This window comes from Euprymna scolopes, chromosome 1, assembly GCF_053919585.1.
Source record: "Euprymna scolopes isolate OS-2025 chromosome 1, ASM5391958v1, whole genome shotgun sequence".
NCBI lineage: Eukaryota > Metazoa > Mollusca > Cephalopoda > Sepiida > Sepiolidae > Euprymna > Euprymna scolopes.
In genome coordinates, this window is record NC_136482.1 from 98,101,219 (window position 1) to 98,117,277 (window position 16,059).

Sequence of the window (16,059 nt, forward strand, 5' to 3'; positions counted from 1 at the left end):
CGGCATTAGAAGCACACTAGACCCGACTAGCTATAGTCTTGCTTGAAGAAATACATGTTGAGACCATTACACGTCGAACCAAAACCCCCAAAATATACGATTCATCTTTCTCAAAACATCCACACATAGACACATGTTTTTGGTTTTTGTAAGAAACGACGGAGTACTCATATGACTGCAGCTACCCTACTCTGGCCCTTACAAGGTTCTTAAAAGATATCCAAAACATTTTGTGATAGATAAGAATGGCAAAAACAACTCGATCAGCATTGATCAACTAGAGAAAGCATTTTTCAGAGACACAGACTGTGATACCACAGTGGTACAGACGCAAACCTCAGGAGATTTGTTTCTGCTATGCCTAACAACACAGTGCTGCCTGGTGCTGTAACTTTCACCAGATCTGGCAGGCACATAAAGCGTCCACTCCGTTTTACTAAGTACACCTAGTGAAGTATCTGCAATAATTCTATTCCTTTCTGTTTAGATTGACTTTTCATCTAGGAGGAGTGTCTTGTAGCGACTGCTACATATGGCTGGAACGAATCTTCCACAGAGACGTTTTCATAGCAATCACCATTTCAATGCCCAGGGATATCAATTAGAACATCGTAATTTGCCCAGCTGCACATGTGATAAAGGAATTACGAGCAGTGATACAACAAACAGACTGGAATGTTCCAGAACACCCATATATAAGGTTTCACCCACGAAAATCAAATCAGTTCAGTTTAGATTATTCCAGTTTGTTCTCTTGTTTCTTCCAAGACTGGAGCTAAAGTAACTCCGCCTTGGAAAGCGTTAAAATTCCCTGTCTTGAATTTGCACACCAAGCAAATGAACTTAAATTCTCATCATGGAAAATTACCACAGCAAACGAGAATTATTTCTTCTTTTCACCAATGCTATTTTTAAATACTGTTTTCTTATGTGATGAACACACACACGCATAAGCTTACTTATATGGTTTAATGACTTTCTTCTCCCCTAAAAAAACTAACCACGTGTGTCTCTCTGTTCATAAAAATCAGTAATCTTAAACTTAATGCCCTTTTCATGAGACACTCATTTAGCTAAACCTGCCTACTAAATACTTGTTGCAAAACCCTTAATGCTGGAACGATTTGAATTAATGTTTCTTAAACACATAAATAAAGATTGTTATTTCATTTCAATACAGCGATCTTGAGTTCTTTGTCAAGTGTCGTTTTTCCAAAATTATTCACATTTTTTTATTTTATATGTGTGAGGATGTGATTTGGTGGAAGCCTTTTGAAAATCATAGATTATTTATCTTTAATGGTCCCGGAAATACGCTACTACTTTCGACTTCTAGAGATTCACGCACCTGCAACATCGGTCTTAAAAATTGATACACCACGATTATGAATCGGTGAACACCGACTCACATCTTCTAATCTATAAATTCACCATTTTCTGGTCATAATGAGAAATTGATAGCATTTTAGGGCAGTTAACTCAAATTATACTTTTTTAAGGTATATAAATTCTGTGCATTATTTTGCTCTGTGCGTGTGTTTTTTTTTTTTTTTTTTTTGTACATGAAAGTCACCACTTATCAAGGCCCAGAGGCCACTCAGGGATAAGAGTTATTGCGTGTACAGTAATCAATGGGACAATATCGTAATAAACGTTAGTAATGGAGATCTGATAAAATGTCTTACTTAAGGGGGCGGTTTATCAGGAACTTGTTTATGTTGAAGACATCCAAATTGTAGTCAGGTGGGAAACAGGCAAACGGAACAGTTCATGAAATCTATGTTTTGATTTAGGCACAGATAAAGAGTGGGGAAAATTACTGACAGTGACGGGTGTTTTTCGTGAAAGATTGGCGAGGGGGAGACCAGAGAGCACTTCCCATGGAAATAACGATAAAACAACGACAGGCTCGCGACGTCCCTTCTGTGGGGGAGAGGTTGCAGGGAAGAGAAAAGTGCAGCTCCCACTAGGCTACAAAGTCTATTTTGTACTCTGTCAAGGCAGGATAAGCTGTTTTTAGCAGCTCCTGCCCAGATATGGCAGCAGTACTCCATCCTTGGACGTACTTGGCTTTTATATAGATAGAGAATTGCATCAGCAGTAAGATATCTACTGGAGCGATAGAAGGATCCCACCATTTTTCCAGCGACCTTGGCAACAGATTTGATGTACGTGTTCCATTTCAGATCAGGAGTAAAGGTTAATCCCAGAAGCTTGTCAAAACATGGAGCCTCCCCAAGCCGAGAGCCATCCATTTCAGTTGATGCCAGATGGGGATCAGAGCATTGATGTAAATATAGAAGGTTAGTTTTAGATGCATAAAAGTAACCAACCACCACTTCCCCCATTGTACCATGCACTCAAGATCAGAGGAGAGAGAATCAGAGAGAACTTTGTCATTTATGACCTTTGATGTGTTGCCATAGATGGTCATGTCATCGATATAGATGTCAACAAATGATTTAAGTATGTGCTTTGGGAGATCATTGATGTAGATCAGGAAGAGAGTTGGGTTCATGTTGAAAAGTTAATAAAAAGAATTTACTTTTTATCAAAAACAAAATCCCTTAAACCCTGTTTTACTCTAACACTAATCCTTAAATCCTAGTGTCAAGGCTCCTCCCTAAAGGGAACCCCACCCCTTAACTCTACGATCAACCCTAAGTCCAAGTGGTACTCTAAAATCCCTGCCCCACCCATACTGCTAACTCGAATTCTGAGTGGCAAGCTTCACCAAATCCCTCCAATAACCCAACTACTAACCCTATCAGAGTGGCAAGATGCCCTCCTAAAAATTCCCTTCAGCCCTACCATTAACCTTAAGGTGGTAATCTCACAAAACTCTCTCTCTTACCCCCCCCCCCCCAAAAAAAAAAAAATCTGCTCAACTCCACTAAAATGCTATACTGTGTGTGTTTGAGAATGGCCGGGAAATAATTTTTTATTATTTTATTTTATTTTTCAGCCAAATGTTTCAGACTTTTGTTGATCATATGTAATCGTCTAAAAAAGTAGAATCTCGGTTTTTTTTTTTTTAGAGGACAAGGGTGATTTAGCTCAGGGTATCCATCTAAAATAATAATAATGTAATTTTTCAAATGCTATTAAAAAAAATAGTAAAAAAAAACAAACATAAATAAATATGTGTTATCGGCAGCTCCAGTAACTCTTGCTTCTCCTTTTTTGTCCCTCAGTCCTCATGCAAATGAGTGATTTTTCTGACAAAGGGTGAAGAAAAAGCTGCTTTAAAGGTCGTAGTACTTTGTAAACAGTAGTCTGAGATGTCGGAAATTTTTCTGTGTATGTCTATCCTTGTGGCCATGTCACTAGTAAGGGTGCTGGAGGTAAACATTTTGTCTGGGCTGACGTTATCCGCCTGATAGTCAGGGAACGAACCTTGGATTAACCACTAAGGAGGCTGTCCTATCAGCAGGCACAAAGTACTGGGACTGCTGTATTGCCGTTTGGCGAATGGACTCTGGACCATGCAGTAGTCTCTAGTGGGGCCTCTCGATGCCATACTAGTGGGTAATTGTTACGGCTTTACCTTTTCATGTGCTACAAAAAAAAAAAATTCCTGTCTTTTTCTCTCTTACTTTTCCTCTCTGTACTGCTCTAACCAAGTATGCCGACCTGTTCCACAAATCCCAAAACCTCAACATGAAACATTACCAGAAAAAAAAAACTCGAATAAATCTAGAACCCCATCTTCCAATGTAGACCCCTACTACCATGTCTCCTTCTCCAACATCAGGGGTCTACGTTCCAACCTTCCAGAGGTTGAAACCCAATTACAGGAGACGACACCGGACATATTCTTTCTATGCGAAACTGGAATAGGGCCGACCACTTCCCTAGATGAGTTCATAATTAACGGATACTCTAACTTAACATCTAAATCTGACCCCCAATATCGCCATGGGCATGAAATATGTGCTTACATTAAAGATGGCTTCCCATGTGGCAGGGATATCTCTAGAGAAGATCCTAATTTACCCTATATGTGCTTCCGGGTTGCCCTTGCTTACACCACTGCATTTATATTTGCCCTCTATCGGCCCCACAACAGCGGAGTTACTATCTTTAAGAGCATATCTGAGAAAATAGATCACATCCTGTCTGCACACCCCACAGCTTAAATCCACATCTGTGGTGACTTCAATATCCATAATGTGGAATGGCTGACCCACTCAAATAAGACGGAAGATGAGGGGAGGTTCTGTCATGATTTTGCCATTGCTTATGACCTCACTCAGATTGTTCGCGAGCCCACCCGTGTGCCCGATACTACAGGTCAATTTGCAAGCCTCCTAGACCTTTTTCTCTCAACTTTCCTTGAGCTATGTTCATGTTCCGTTCTTTCTTCTCTAGGATCCTCCGACCACTCCATCATATCAGTTAAGATAAAAATGAAATGTAATAAGTCCCCAGACGTACCCCTCCACCGTACTGTATACTGATACTCCATGGCTGACTGGGATAGCTTCCATACATTTATATCTGATCTAGCTCTGCATTCCATGTTTAAAAATGATGTGTCCTCTATAGTATCAGACCTGACCGAATGGTTAATTGTAGGCATAGACCGATTCATACCATCTAAAAAATTCCAAGAAAAACCTACCAGCCAGCCATGGTTCTCCTCAGAATGTGCTGCTGTCATCGCGCACAGAAATCACTTTTTCCATAGCTACCAACATAATAGATGCACTGAGACTAAAGCTGCTTTCAGGAATGCCAGCAACCACTGTAAAAGAGTAATAAAAAATGCAAGAGAGCTATATGCCCAGTCTGTTAAATCCAAAGTAGCTGATCAGCGGCTTGGTTCCCACCAGTTTTGGCAAATAACAAATAGTATCCTGAACAGAAGTGTGCATTCTATCCCAACCATTATCAACGGACCAGAGGTCATCTCCTCAGCTTCAGACAAGGCCAAACTATTTGCCAAGAACTTTGCAGCTAATTCTACCCTATGCGACGAAGGCCATCAACTCCCCATATTTCCTCCTATAACACAGAACACACTAGGTAACATACAAATATCTGTGCATGAGGTCGCCAAGCTAATCAAGAACCTTGATTCCAGTAAATCTACTGGCCCTGACGGCATCCCAATTATAGTGTTAAAAAAGCTTCAACCAGAACTTGCTCCCATACTTACGAAACTGTTTAAACGTTGCCTTAAGGAGAAGTGCTTTCCAACACCCTGGAAAACCTTATCAGTATACACTGTATTTAAGAACTCAGGTGATCAGTCATCTCCCTCTCAGTACAGACCAATAAGGTTCCTGTGTGTCATAAGTAAGTTGCTGGAATCCATATTAAATAGAGAAATAGTCAACCATCTCAACAGAAACAACCTTCTTAGTGACACGCAATATGGTTTCCGTTCTGCAAGATCTACCGCAGATGTGCTAATGGTTATATTTCATAGGATTAGTGAATCTCTTGACAAAGGCTTCCTTTCCAGGGCAATAGCTCTTGACATATCAAAGGCCTTCGACAAGGTATGGCATAAAGGCCTACTTCTCAAGATCTCCAGCTACGGTATAACTGGAAATATTTTCTCGATCATTAAATCATTTCTCTCTGATAGGCTCATAAGAGTAGTGGTTGATGGACAAAAATCAGAAGCCTGCAGTATTAATGCTGGAGTCCCTCAAGGGTCCATCCTGGGCCCAACTCTCTTCCTGATCTACATCAATGACACATACTTAAATCATTCGTTGACATCTATGCTGATGACACGACCATCTACAGTAACACATCAAAGGCTATAAATGACAAAGCTCTCTCTGATTCTCTCTCCTCTGATCTCGAACGAGTGGTTCAGTGGGGGGAAGACGTGGCTGATTACCTTTAATGCATCTAAAACCCAACTCCTATCTTTACATCATCAACGCTCTGATCCCCATCTGGCATCAATTGAAATGGATGGCTCTCGTCTAGGAGAAGCCCCATGTTTTGACAAGCTTCTGGGCTTGACCTTCACTCCTGATCTGAAATGGAACATGTACATCAAATCTGTTGCCAAGGTCGCTGGAAAGATGGTGGGATCCCTCTACCGCTCCAGAAGATATCTTACTACTGATGCAATTCTCTATCTATATAAAAGCCAAGTACGTCCAAGGATGGAGTACTGCTGCCATATCTGGACAGGAGCTGCTAAAAACAGCCTATCCTGCCTTGACAGAGTACAAAATAGACTTCGTGGTGGATGCCCTTTTCTCTTCCCTGCAACCTCTCTCCCACAGAACAGACGTTGCAAGCCTATCTTTGTTTTATCGTTATTTCCATGGTAGGTGCTCGTTTGAACTCCAATCTCTGATCGCCCCTCGCCAATCTTTTACAAAAAAACACCCGTCTAGCTGAATCCACTGTCAAAAACTTTCCCCACTCTTTATCTATGCCTAAATCCAAACGTAGATTCCATGAACAAAGCTTCTTTCTTAGAACTGCACGCCTGTGGAACTCTGTTCCGTCTGTCTGCTTCCCTCCTGACTACAACTTCAAGTCCAACGTAAACAAATTCCTGATCAACCGCCCCCTTAAGTAGACACTTTAAATATCCACACTAACCTACTGTACTTACAATAACCCTTATCCCTGAGTGGCTTCTGGGCCTTGATAAGTGGTGACCATCTTGTAAAATAAATAAATAAATAAATAAATAACGGACAACATCGAATGATAGGTCCAGCTGGTAAAACCTATTTCAGTTTTTGCTTGTAAATTTAATGTAACTCTTCAATTTGGAGAGACTAAGAATTGAATTGCCCGTCATATTTTGTGTATATATCAGACCATAGGCATCGTTATTGCGGTCTGGAAAGAGAAATCTTTATTTTTTTTTGGTATCTAATGATTGATCGTGTTTATTATGCCAACGACTGTATAAAAAGAAATATTTAAAGTATTATTTCCAATTTACGCTCACCATGACCTCCGAATTAGAGAACATTATCGAACAGCTTTTGATGCCGGACAATGAAGTTATCAAGAAGGTGGGTCTTTTAAAATTACGAATGAAACAACAACAAAAATTGTAGCCACTAATGCTTCACATTTTTTTTTTTTTTTTTTGAAGTGCTTCAATTCATAAAAAAAAATTTAATCTGTTAAAAATTTGTTAAAGTAAATTATTAGCTATTAATTAAAAAAAACAAACAAACAAACTCTTTCTCTTTCCAACACTTGACAAATCCCCAAATTCATTCATTTTTAGGAAATTAATTTAAATTTGCGTAAAATGAATGCACAAGTACCAATCAGACTTTGTTGCATTTCTGCTAATATTACACAACATGGGAGGTGGAGGTGGGGCCTTTTACTATTTTTATTAACTAAATGTAATTACATTATTGTTTGTTGATTGAATCACTACAATACTTAAAAAAAAAAAATATAGTCGAAACCTATCCAATAAATATCACCAATCGTACGAAGATATGGTCTAGCAGAATTTTGTTTAAATTGCGATTTTGGAGTGCTTATTGAGGGTCCAAATGGCTATAACAAAACTGCAACTTTTTCATTCTAACTTAAGACTTCACATTTTTTTTTTTTTTTGCTTCAGAGTAAATAAACGTGTTAAAATACGCACACTTTCAAATTCTTATTTAGTTAAGTAGAATAACTTCTCTTGCCTTTGGTAACATTTATTTGTATTTTTTTAATTTAAAATTAAAAAAAAAAAATTTTTTTATAAAGTCTGAATATACATAAGGGTTTTACTGGTTTGGGCAACCCCGGTTTGTTTTACAATACAATGTGTAATAATTGGATTATAAAAATGTTTTAAGTCTTGTGAAAGAAAGGGGGGGGGGAAAAGAAAACAAAAAATGCACACTTGAGAAGGTTAAACAATTGCACATTCAACTAATGACTTATTGTCTTTTATTCAAATTTATATTGCATTTTAGCTATATTTATTTATTGTAATGCTTGGCTAAAGGTTTCTTTCAAGTCTTCATCTTAATTTTATTCGTTTAACTACAATTTTATTTATGTAGCTTAACTTTTCATTATTTAAAACCACGTGGCCATTTAAGGTTTCTTTCCATTCGTTTTGATAACGTGAAAGATTATCGCTGCAAGAGATTCCCTTTTTTGACAAACTATTCTGTTTAATATAATTTTCTCTTAATTTCTTGGTATTATTATACAAACACCGTGACAGCGTTAGGGTTAGGGTTAGGGGTAGGGTTAATTCGCTGTCACGGTGTTTGTATAGTTTTACCAATTTCTTTTCTAGAATGATACGAAAAAAAAAAAATCTCTGTTAATAGGCTTAACTTGATTTTCGTTTTAGTAATATTTAATTGTTAGCTTACAATTTCTTGATTAAACGAAGTTTGATTTCAGTTCTGAAGTTTTAAAAATCTAATTCAGTAACCTAACCATTGGCAGACTTTTAAACGAATTTGAAAACAAAAAAGTCGGTTTAATAACTTATAAAGAAATAATCGCGAAACACCCCAATGTGGGTTTGTATTACTGTACACATAGATTCGAAAGTTGTCAAAAAACAAATATATAACAAATAAATGTTATCAAAGGCAAGATAAATTACTTTTCTACCAAACTGGATATGATTCTCGTGTTTTTATTCAATGTAACATGTTTATTCAGCTCGAAAAGCATACAGTGTTTACCGATATTGGAAAATTAAAAATGGCGGCCGACTTTCTCTTTAACACGGTAAGTTCGGAAAAAGGTGTAATAAATAATAAACTAGACAAAATACTGTTAGAAATTCGCTCAATATGTTACCGTGACATAACTTGACATATATTCGGTGTTTTTTTTTTTTTTTTTTCATAGTATTTTGTCTAGTTTATTATTTATAACAGATTTTCCCGAACTTACCGTGTTAAAGGGAGAGTCGGCCGCCATTTTGAATTTTCCAATACATCGGTAACACTGTATGCTTTTCGAGCTGAATAAACATGTTACATTGAATAAAAACACGAAAAATATACCCAGTTAGGTAGAAAAGTAACTTATCTTGCCTTTGATAACCTTTATTTGTTATATATTTGTTTTTTGACAACTTTTTCGAATCTGTGTACAGTAATACAAGCCCATCAATTTAATTTTTTCAACAAACATTTAAAAATATTTAAAAAAATATTATGGGATGTACCTAAAAATATACAAATTTATTTTCTTTTGGAGGTGGGGCTGGGGCTGAGGTAGATATAAACGAGCCCCAGTGGGGCTCAGTCATATTTACCTTAATATTTTTATTTTTCTATTTTTAAGCAATTATCCTCCTAAAACGTGATCCTCTTATGTCGGACATTTTTTATTCATAAGTAATACTCGACATTATTAAATTTTTTTTTTTTTTTTTAAACTAAATAAACTCTTTAAAATAAGTTGAAAGATCACAAACTTTCAAAGCTAGGTAGAAAACGAAAACTTAGAAAAAATTAATTTAATTTTTTTTAAACAAGAGTAATAAACAAAAAATATTTAAAAAAATATTATCGGATGTGTATTCTCTTTTAAAGACAATATCTTCAAGAAGGGTCATAAAATGTGTTTTCAATCGATATTTATTCAATAAGGGACCAGTTTTCCTACCTAGCAAAAGGGGACGAGTTTTCCGGGGTCGAGTTTTTCTAAATTCATACCCTCACTCATTTCAATTAAATAACGCGGTACACTGAATCATGTTCATTTTTACAATAGAAAGTCGATGTAAAAACATTGCAATAATACCGGTTATTGCAAACGTAACGCATTTGCATTGAATTACATTTTGAACTCTCGTATCGATTTCTTTTTCATCTAAAATTCTAAAAATATTTTGCAATATCGCAAGAAACAAAACTTAATTTTAAATCTTTGCCTTATCTAATACATTTTCTTGGATTATATTTTTACGCATTTATTTCCTTATTCATAACATGGTGTTAAAAGTTCTACGCTTTCAGCGCAGTCGGGGATTTTCTTCCTTCGGTTCCAAAAATCAAGTTTTCAACCCTTCTTGTAATGGTAAAACATCGATGTCGGAATACCCTGGCCAAATCACCGCTAAAAGATCATCCGCGCCCATCAAACTTAAAAATCGAATCGTAAACTCGAAAACAATAAAACTAACTTTATTTTTTATTACGCAGCAGAAAATTCTTGTTAACGAAATAGTTATATGAAAATGATAATTGGGTAAAATAGGTAAGGTACACATGAATAAAAAAAAAAAAATAACGTAATTAGCAGGTATACATGATTAGCAGGTATACATGAAAAAAAAAAAAAGAATTAACAATTTATTTTAGTAAGGATGACGAAACATTTTAGAAAGATAACGAAATAGTAATTAATTCTTACTAAAATAATAACAGATAATAATGCATCCTCTTCTGGTAATAATAAAAATTAAATTCGTTTCATTTTGAGTTTCCGATTCGATTTTTAAGTTTGACGGGACGGGACGGGCGCTGACGAATTTTTTTTTTTTTTTTTTTTTTTTTTTTTTTTTTTTTTTTTTTGTGATTTCCCTGTTGATTGTGGTGTGTAACGGCTGGTCGATTCTAGTCACCGGCTTTGCCTTCTGTCTTTGAGAAGGGATTAGTTTATTGCTAATCACCTGAGGCGCCTCTACCGGGGATTGCCGACGGAGATGACCAGTCATCTTTGCAGGATCCTCCTGCAAAGATTTTTCAATCCCACTTTCCGACCCTGGTGTCACATTTATCACTGTGGGGAGAGAAATAAATATATTCAGTGTCCTAAATGAATGAAAGTTATGTAAAAAGTTTGGTACTCATTGGGCGTTGAGTTCCATGGCGACCAGCAGAACAATTTAATGGGTAAATGTTTACTTTAACTACAACAGAACAGTAGAACACCGACCAATAAAATTTGTTGTTTAGATTTTCGGGGTCGCTGACAACGAATCTGATATTCCAACCCGTCGCAAATTTACCGTTTGCATGGTATTAACCCCTGAACCCTCGCACTATTTTGTGCCAACTCACCGCTATCGTTATGCTATTCTTACATGATGCGTTCGCAGGGACGGGTGGCGTCGCGCGCGCATGCGCGCAACACCACCTGCCCCTCCCCTCACCGCCCTATCCACCAATGTAAACAGAATGTTTGAAAAATTGCTCGGTGTATGTTGGCGCGTTACTTACGGAAAAGTGGTAAATTAAACTGCAGAAGCACCTGTTAAATGTTGTACACGTTTTATAATTGAATTCCCCCCTCCAAAAAAAATTATAAAAAAAAAAACGAAAAATAAAAATGCTTTTGTAGACCGCTCGTGAAAACTTAATTTTTTAGATCAATTAAAAAAGCATCAAAAACTACGTAACACAGAAAAATGAACCACATTTTGTTTTTGAAAACTTTCTTATTTTAAATTTTAAAATGTCTGTTAAAAAATCCTTCCGCGACGTGACAAGTCACCTTACTACGCGCTTACATGCGCAAACGCATCATGTAAGAATAGCATAAACGCTGGCGGTGTGAGTTGGCACAAAATAGTGCGAGGGTTCAGGGGTTAATACCATGCAAACGGTAAATTTGCGACAGGGTTGAATATCAGATTCGTTGTCAGCGACCCCGATAACCTTCAAAAATCCAAATTTTATTGGTCGGTGTTCTGTTGTAGTTAAAGTAAACATTTACCCGTTAAATTTTTATGCTAGTCGCCATGGAACTCCACGCCCAAGGAGTACCAAAGGTTTTTTTTTTTTTTTTTTTTTTTTTTTTTGCAAAATAATAATTTTAAGTAATTATTCGATTTTGTAGCTTTAAAAATTACGTTAGGTTAATATATATATATATATATATATATATATATATATATTATATATATATATAAATTCAGAAACTCCTGTAGATGTCGCTCTGGTTTCTACTTTCGCTTTTCTCGCTCATGTGCCCCTATTCCGAATTCGTAGCAGCGGACAGACATCAGTGGATTTTTTTTTTTTTTTTTACTCAAGTAAACGACTGGTCCATTCTCGTAGCAGGCTTTGCCTTCTGTCTTTGAGAAGGGATTAGTTTATTGCTAATCGCCTGAGGCGCCTCTACCGGGGAATGCCGACGGAGATGACAATTCGAAATAATTTGTTTCAATTTAATTATTTTCATTGTGCAATTTCTATCAGTTTGAAATATGTTAACCATCAAAAAATTTAATGACCGTTTTGGTAGAAAGGGGCAAAAATCAGAAGCTCACAGTATTAATGCCGGTGTCCCTCAGGGATCCATCCTGGGCCCAACTCTTTTCCTGATCTACATTAATGATCTTCCAAATCATATCCTTACATCATTTGTAGACATTTATGCTGACGACACTACCATTTATGGTACCACATCTAAGACAGTAAACGACCAAGTTCTCTCCAATTCTCTCTCCTCTGATCTTGAGCACGTAGTACAATGGGGAAAGGAGTGGCTGGTTACTTTTAATGCATCTAAAACCAAGCTTCTCTCTTTACATCATCAACATTCTAATTCACATTTGTCATCAATTGAAATGAATGGCTCTCGTCTTCAGGAGGCCTCAAGTTTTGACAAGCTTCTGGGCTTGACCATTACTCCTGATCTTAAATGGAACACGTATATCAAATCTGTTGCCAAGGCCGCTGGAAAAATGGTGGGATCTTTCTATCGATCCAGTAGATATCTCACTGCTGATGCTATTCTCTATCTATATAAGAGCCAGGTACGTCCAAGGATGGAATACTGTTGCCACATCTGGGCAGGAGCTGCTAGAAAGGACTTGTCCTGCCTTGAGTTCAAAATAGACTTCGTAGCCTCGTAGGAGATGTCCTTTTCTCCTCCTTGCAACCTCTATCTCACAGAAGAGATGTTGCGAGTTTGTCTCTGATGTATCGTTATTTTCATGGAAAGTGTTCAACTGAGCTTCAATCTATGGTCCCCCCTCGCCAAACTTTCACAAGAAACACTCGTCTAGCTGTAAACACTATCAATAATTTCCCCCACTCTTTATCTGTGCCTAAACCTAAACGTAGATTCCATGAACAAAGCTTCTTTCTTAGAACTGCACGCCTGTGGAATTGTCTTCCGTTTTCCTGCTTTCCGGCTGACTACAATATGGTTGTGTTCAAGTCTAAAGTAAATAAGTTCTTGATGAGCCGTTCTATATAAGTTATTAAATTTACCAAATTTTCATTACTAATGATTACTATATTGACCAATTTCTACTGTACACTCTTTAATCCTTATCCTTGAGTGGCCTCTGGGCCTTGATAATGTGGTGATGCCTTTGTAAAAAAAAAAAAAAAAAAAAAAAAAAAGAAGTCCACTTGATGTCGGCTTAGTGGCAGTGCTGTTGCTACATTGCTACAATAGGGGCATTGAAGCGAGAAAAACGAAAGTAAAAATCTGGGGAAACCTCTTCTACAGAAAAGCCGGCAGTTCAAAATTATGAAAAATTATCGAGTATAATTTTTAAGAAAATAAAATTCACTTGCTATTCGTAGTTCAAACTCTGAACGACATTTGTGTAATTTGTTATTCCGTTTCTAATATGGAAACGCCACGCGGTCTTGTTCGGATTTCCTTGATTCGGGATAGTAAATTTTTATTTTTGTATTAAGATTTATTTTCCATAATTTTTGGACTACATCTTTTTTCAGTGAATATATTAAGCTTTCCTGTTGGTTTATTTAGAATTAAAAATTCAGTAAAATAACCACCGCCTAACCGTGACCTGTTAATGTGAACGGATGGGGTCCTAAGATCCAGCCTCGTTCTGAGTTCGGGGAAAAAGTGGGTTACGTCATACTCTGACGGGTGTCGAGGCAAAAAATTAACCCTTTCAAAATTATATGAAAAGTAACTTACCTTGTGGAATTGTTTAATTTTTCATTTTTTTTTTTTTTTTTTTTTTTTTTTTTTTTTTTTAATTATCTGAACTGTTTAATTTTTCAAAAAATTTCTAATTATTTGAACTGTTTAATTTTTCAAAAAATTTCTAATGCTGTCTATAGTAATAAATGCTCGAAAATTCTTTGAGCTGCCTTTTTCTTTAATTCTTTTTCTTGTGTTCTAAGTTAACAACTCGACACTTCATTCAAAGGGTTAATTTTTTTTTTTTTTTTTTTTTTTTTGCCTCGACACCGCAGTATGACATAACCATCTTTTCCCCTAAACACAGAGCAAACGATCTTGGGACCCCATCCGTTCACATTAACCCCGTGACCACTGTTCTTTATGCGACGTTAGCAGGTTACGCGATTTTAATGGACAGTTTATTTACGTAGGCCACGCTCTAGTAAATGAATATACGCCTTTATGAAAAATTAAATTTTTTTTTTTTTAAATTTTTTTAAAACTCCTTGTACTGTAAATTAAATCTAATCGTATAGAACGACTTAGGATGCTGAAACTTACAACTTCACTAAGTTATCATTCGCAATCAATAGTTGTATGAGGTTTCTTTTACTATGAAAACTGAAATATGTCCTTATAAAAAACGTGATTTAAAAAAAAAAAAAAAAATCCTTAGCAGAATTACGAATTTAATCATTTTTCTACATTTCTTATGTATTGTTTTCTTATACGCCGCAGAAATAAAAAGCGAAAAGCCGCGACTGCTTCCTCTTACATTATTATTATTATTATTTTTTATTATTGAAGTCCTTGACGTCTCAAGAATGTTGCTAAATAGTTTCGCTATATATTTTTCGACAAGAAAAAAAAAAAAAAAAAAAGAAGTTACACCGATGGCTACCGACAGGAGTACTCAACGATAAACTATTTTTAAAGTTTTTTTAGTTACTCTAACTAAGGATACTTATTTAGAATTAAACCTATTTTAAAAATAAATTGCAAAAAAATCTTTGATATACGTACCTGAAACGATGTCATTCCAAAAATCACATAGATTAAGTTTTTTTTTTTTTTTTTTTTTTTTTTTTTTTTTTTTTTTTAGCGATTTTGGTAGGAAATTGTAACCATTAAAAGACTAATGCTTATCTCGACTATTAGAATTGAATTGTCTCCTTTTTATTAAGCATGGCTGATCAAAACATCTTGCTTTGTAATAAAATTTGATTTTCTTAGTTGAAAAAAAAAACTACTTGATCAATTTATGATTTTTGGACTATGACATCTACGTCTCATGACATTATTTTTTCTGTAATAGATTTAATTCTATATAAGTACCTAATTAAGTGAAATTTTTATTTTCTGGTTATCTACGAGATGGAAATAAATGCTTCTGTTCAATTGTACTATATTGACAGTTGGAATATTTCATGTGAGTTTTGATCATATTCAGGATAAAATTACGTAAAATTGAGACAGTAATTATATTAATGTTTTAATCTCCCATGTATAAATTACTGAATATAAATAACTTTCAATCTTTTAATGCATATAGGAATTTGGTGAATTATAAAGCCTAAAATGACTTTATTTGACTATTTTAAATGCTTCCAAATCCTTTTCTAATTTTTTTTTTTTTTTTTTTTTTTTTTTTTTTTTTTACACTGACACTTTTTATTTCAATAAATAAATAAATGATAAACAATCTCTAAGTTGTGTAGAAAGCAGATAGAATTTCGAAAAGTTAAATTTACATTTATGATAATGCTTGTCACTTACCCTTTATTAATATTTCAAATCTAATTATAAAAAGGCATGGCGAAAATTTAAAAAAAAAAAAAATGGTTTCCTTTGAAAAATATGAAAAAAATTTTTTTTGTATAACTTGTAATTTTGTAATCTAACATTCCCCCAGTTTGTTAGGTTTCAAATCTATTTTAATTTTACAAACAAAATAATTTTATTTTACTGCAAAAATAAAATAAATTATTGTTTGCCGGCCTTTGTGACAGATGTTAGTCTGCTTACTATGTACTGATTACATATTGATGCCACAATCTACCATGACCGGTTCAAAGTTTCAATATGATATTGTTTTTCTTTAAAAAGAAAAATAGAAAATACTTAGCATTAACTAATGCATATCTTTCATGCAATCACTCAATATTTATGATACTATTCTTTAATTAAAAACAATAGGATTTTGAAGAAAATTAATGTTTTTATATTTTAACTAGCTAT

General features: G+C 35.3%; 1 protein-coding gene across 1 annotated transcript in view; it reads left to right on the plus strand.

Annotated features, from left to right (window-relative positions):
* Positions 1-6,759: 6,759 nt before the first annotated feature.
* The window catches only part of LOC145256428 (importin-4-like), a 91,135-nt gene continuing 81,835 nt past the window's right edge, over positions 6,760-16,059 (plus strand). The window contains exon 1 of the mRNA XM_080115360.1: positions 6,760-7,004. Coding sequence (XP_079971486.1) covers positions 6,939-7,004 — 66 coding nt within the window. The 5' untranslated portion in view covers positions 6,760-6,938. The remainder of the gene's footprint in view (positions 7,005-16,059) is intronic.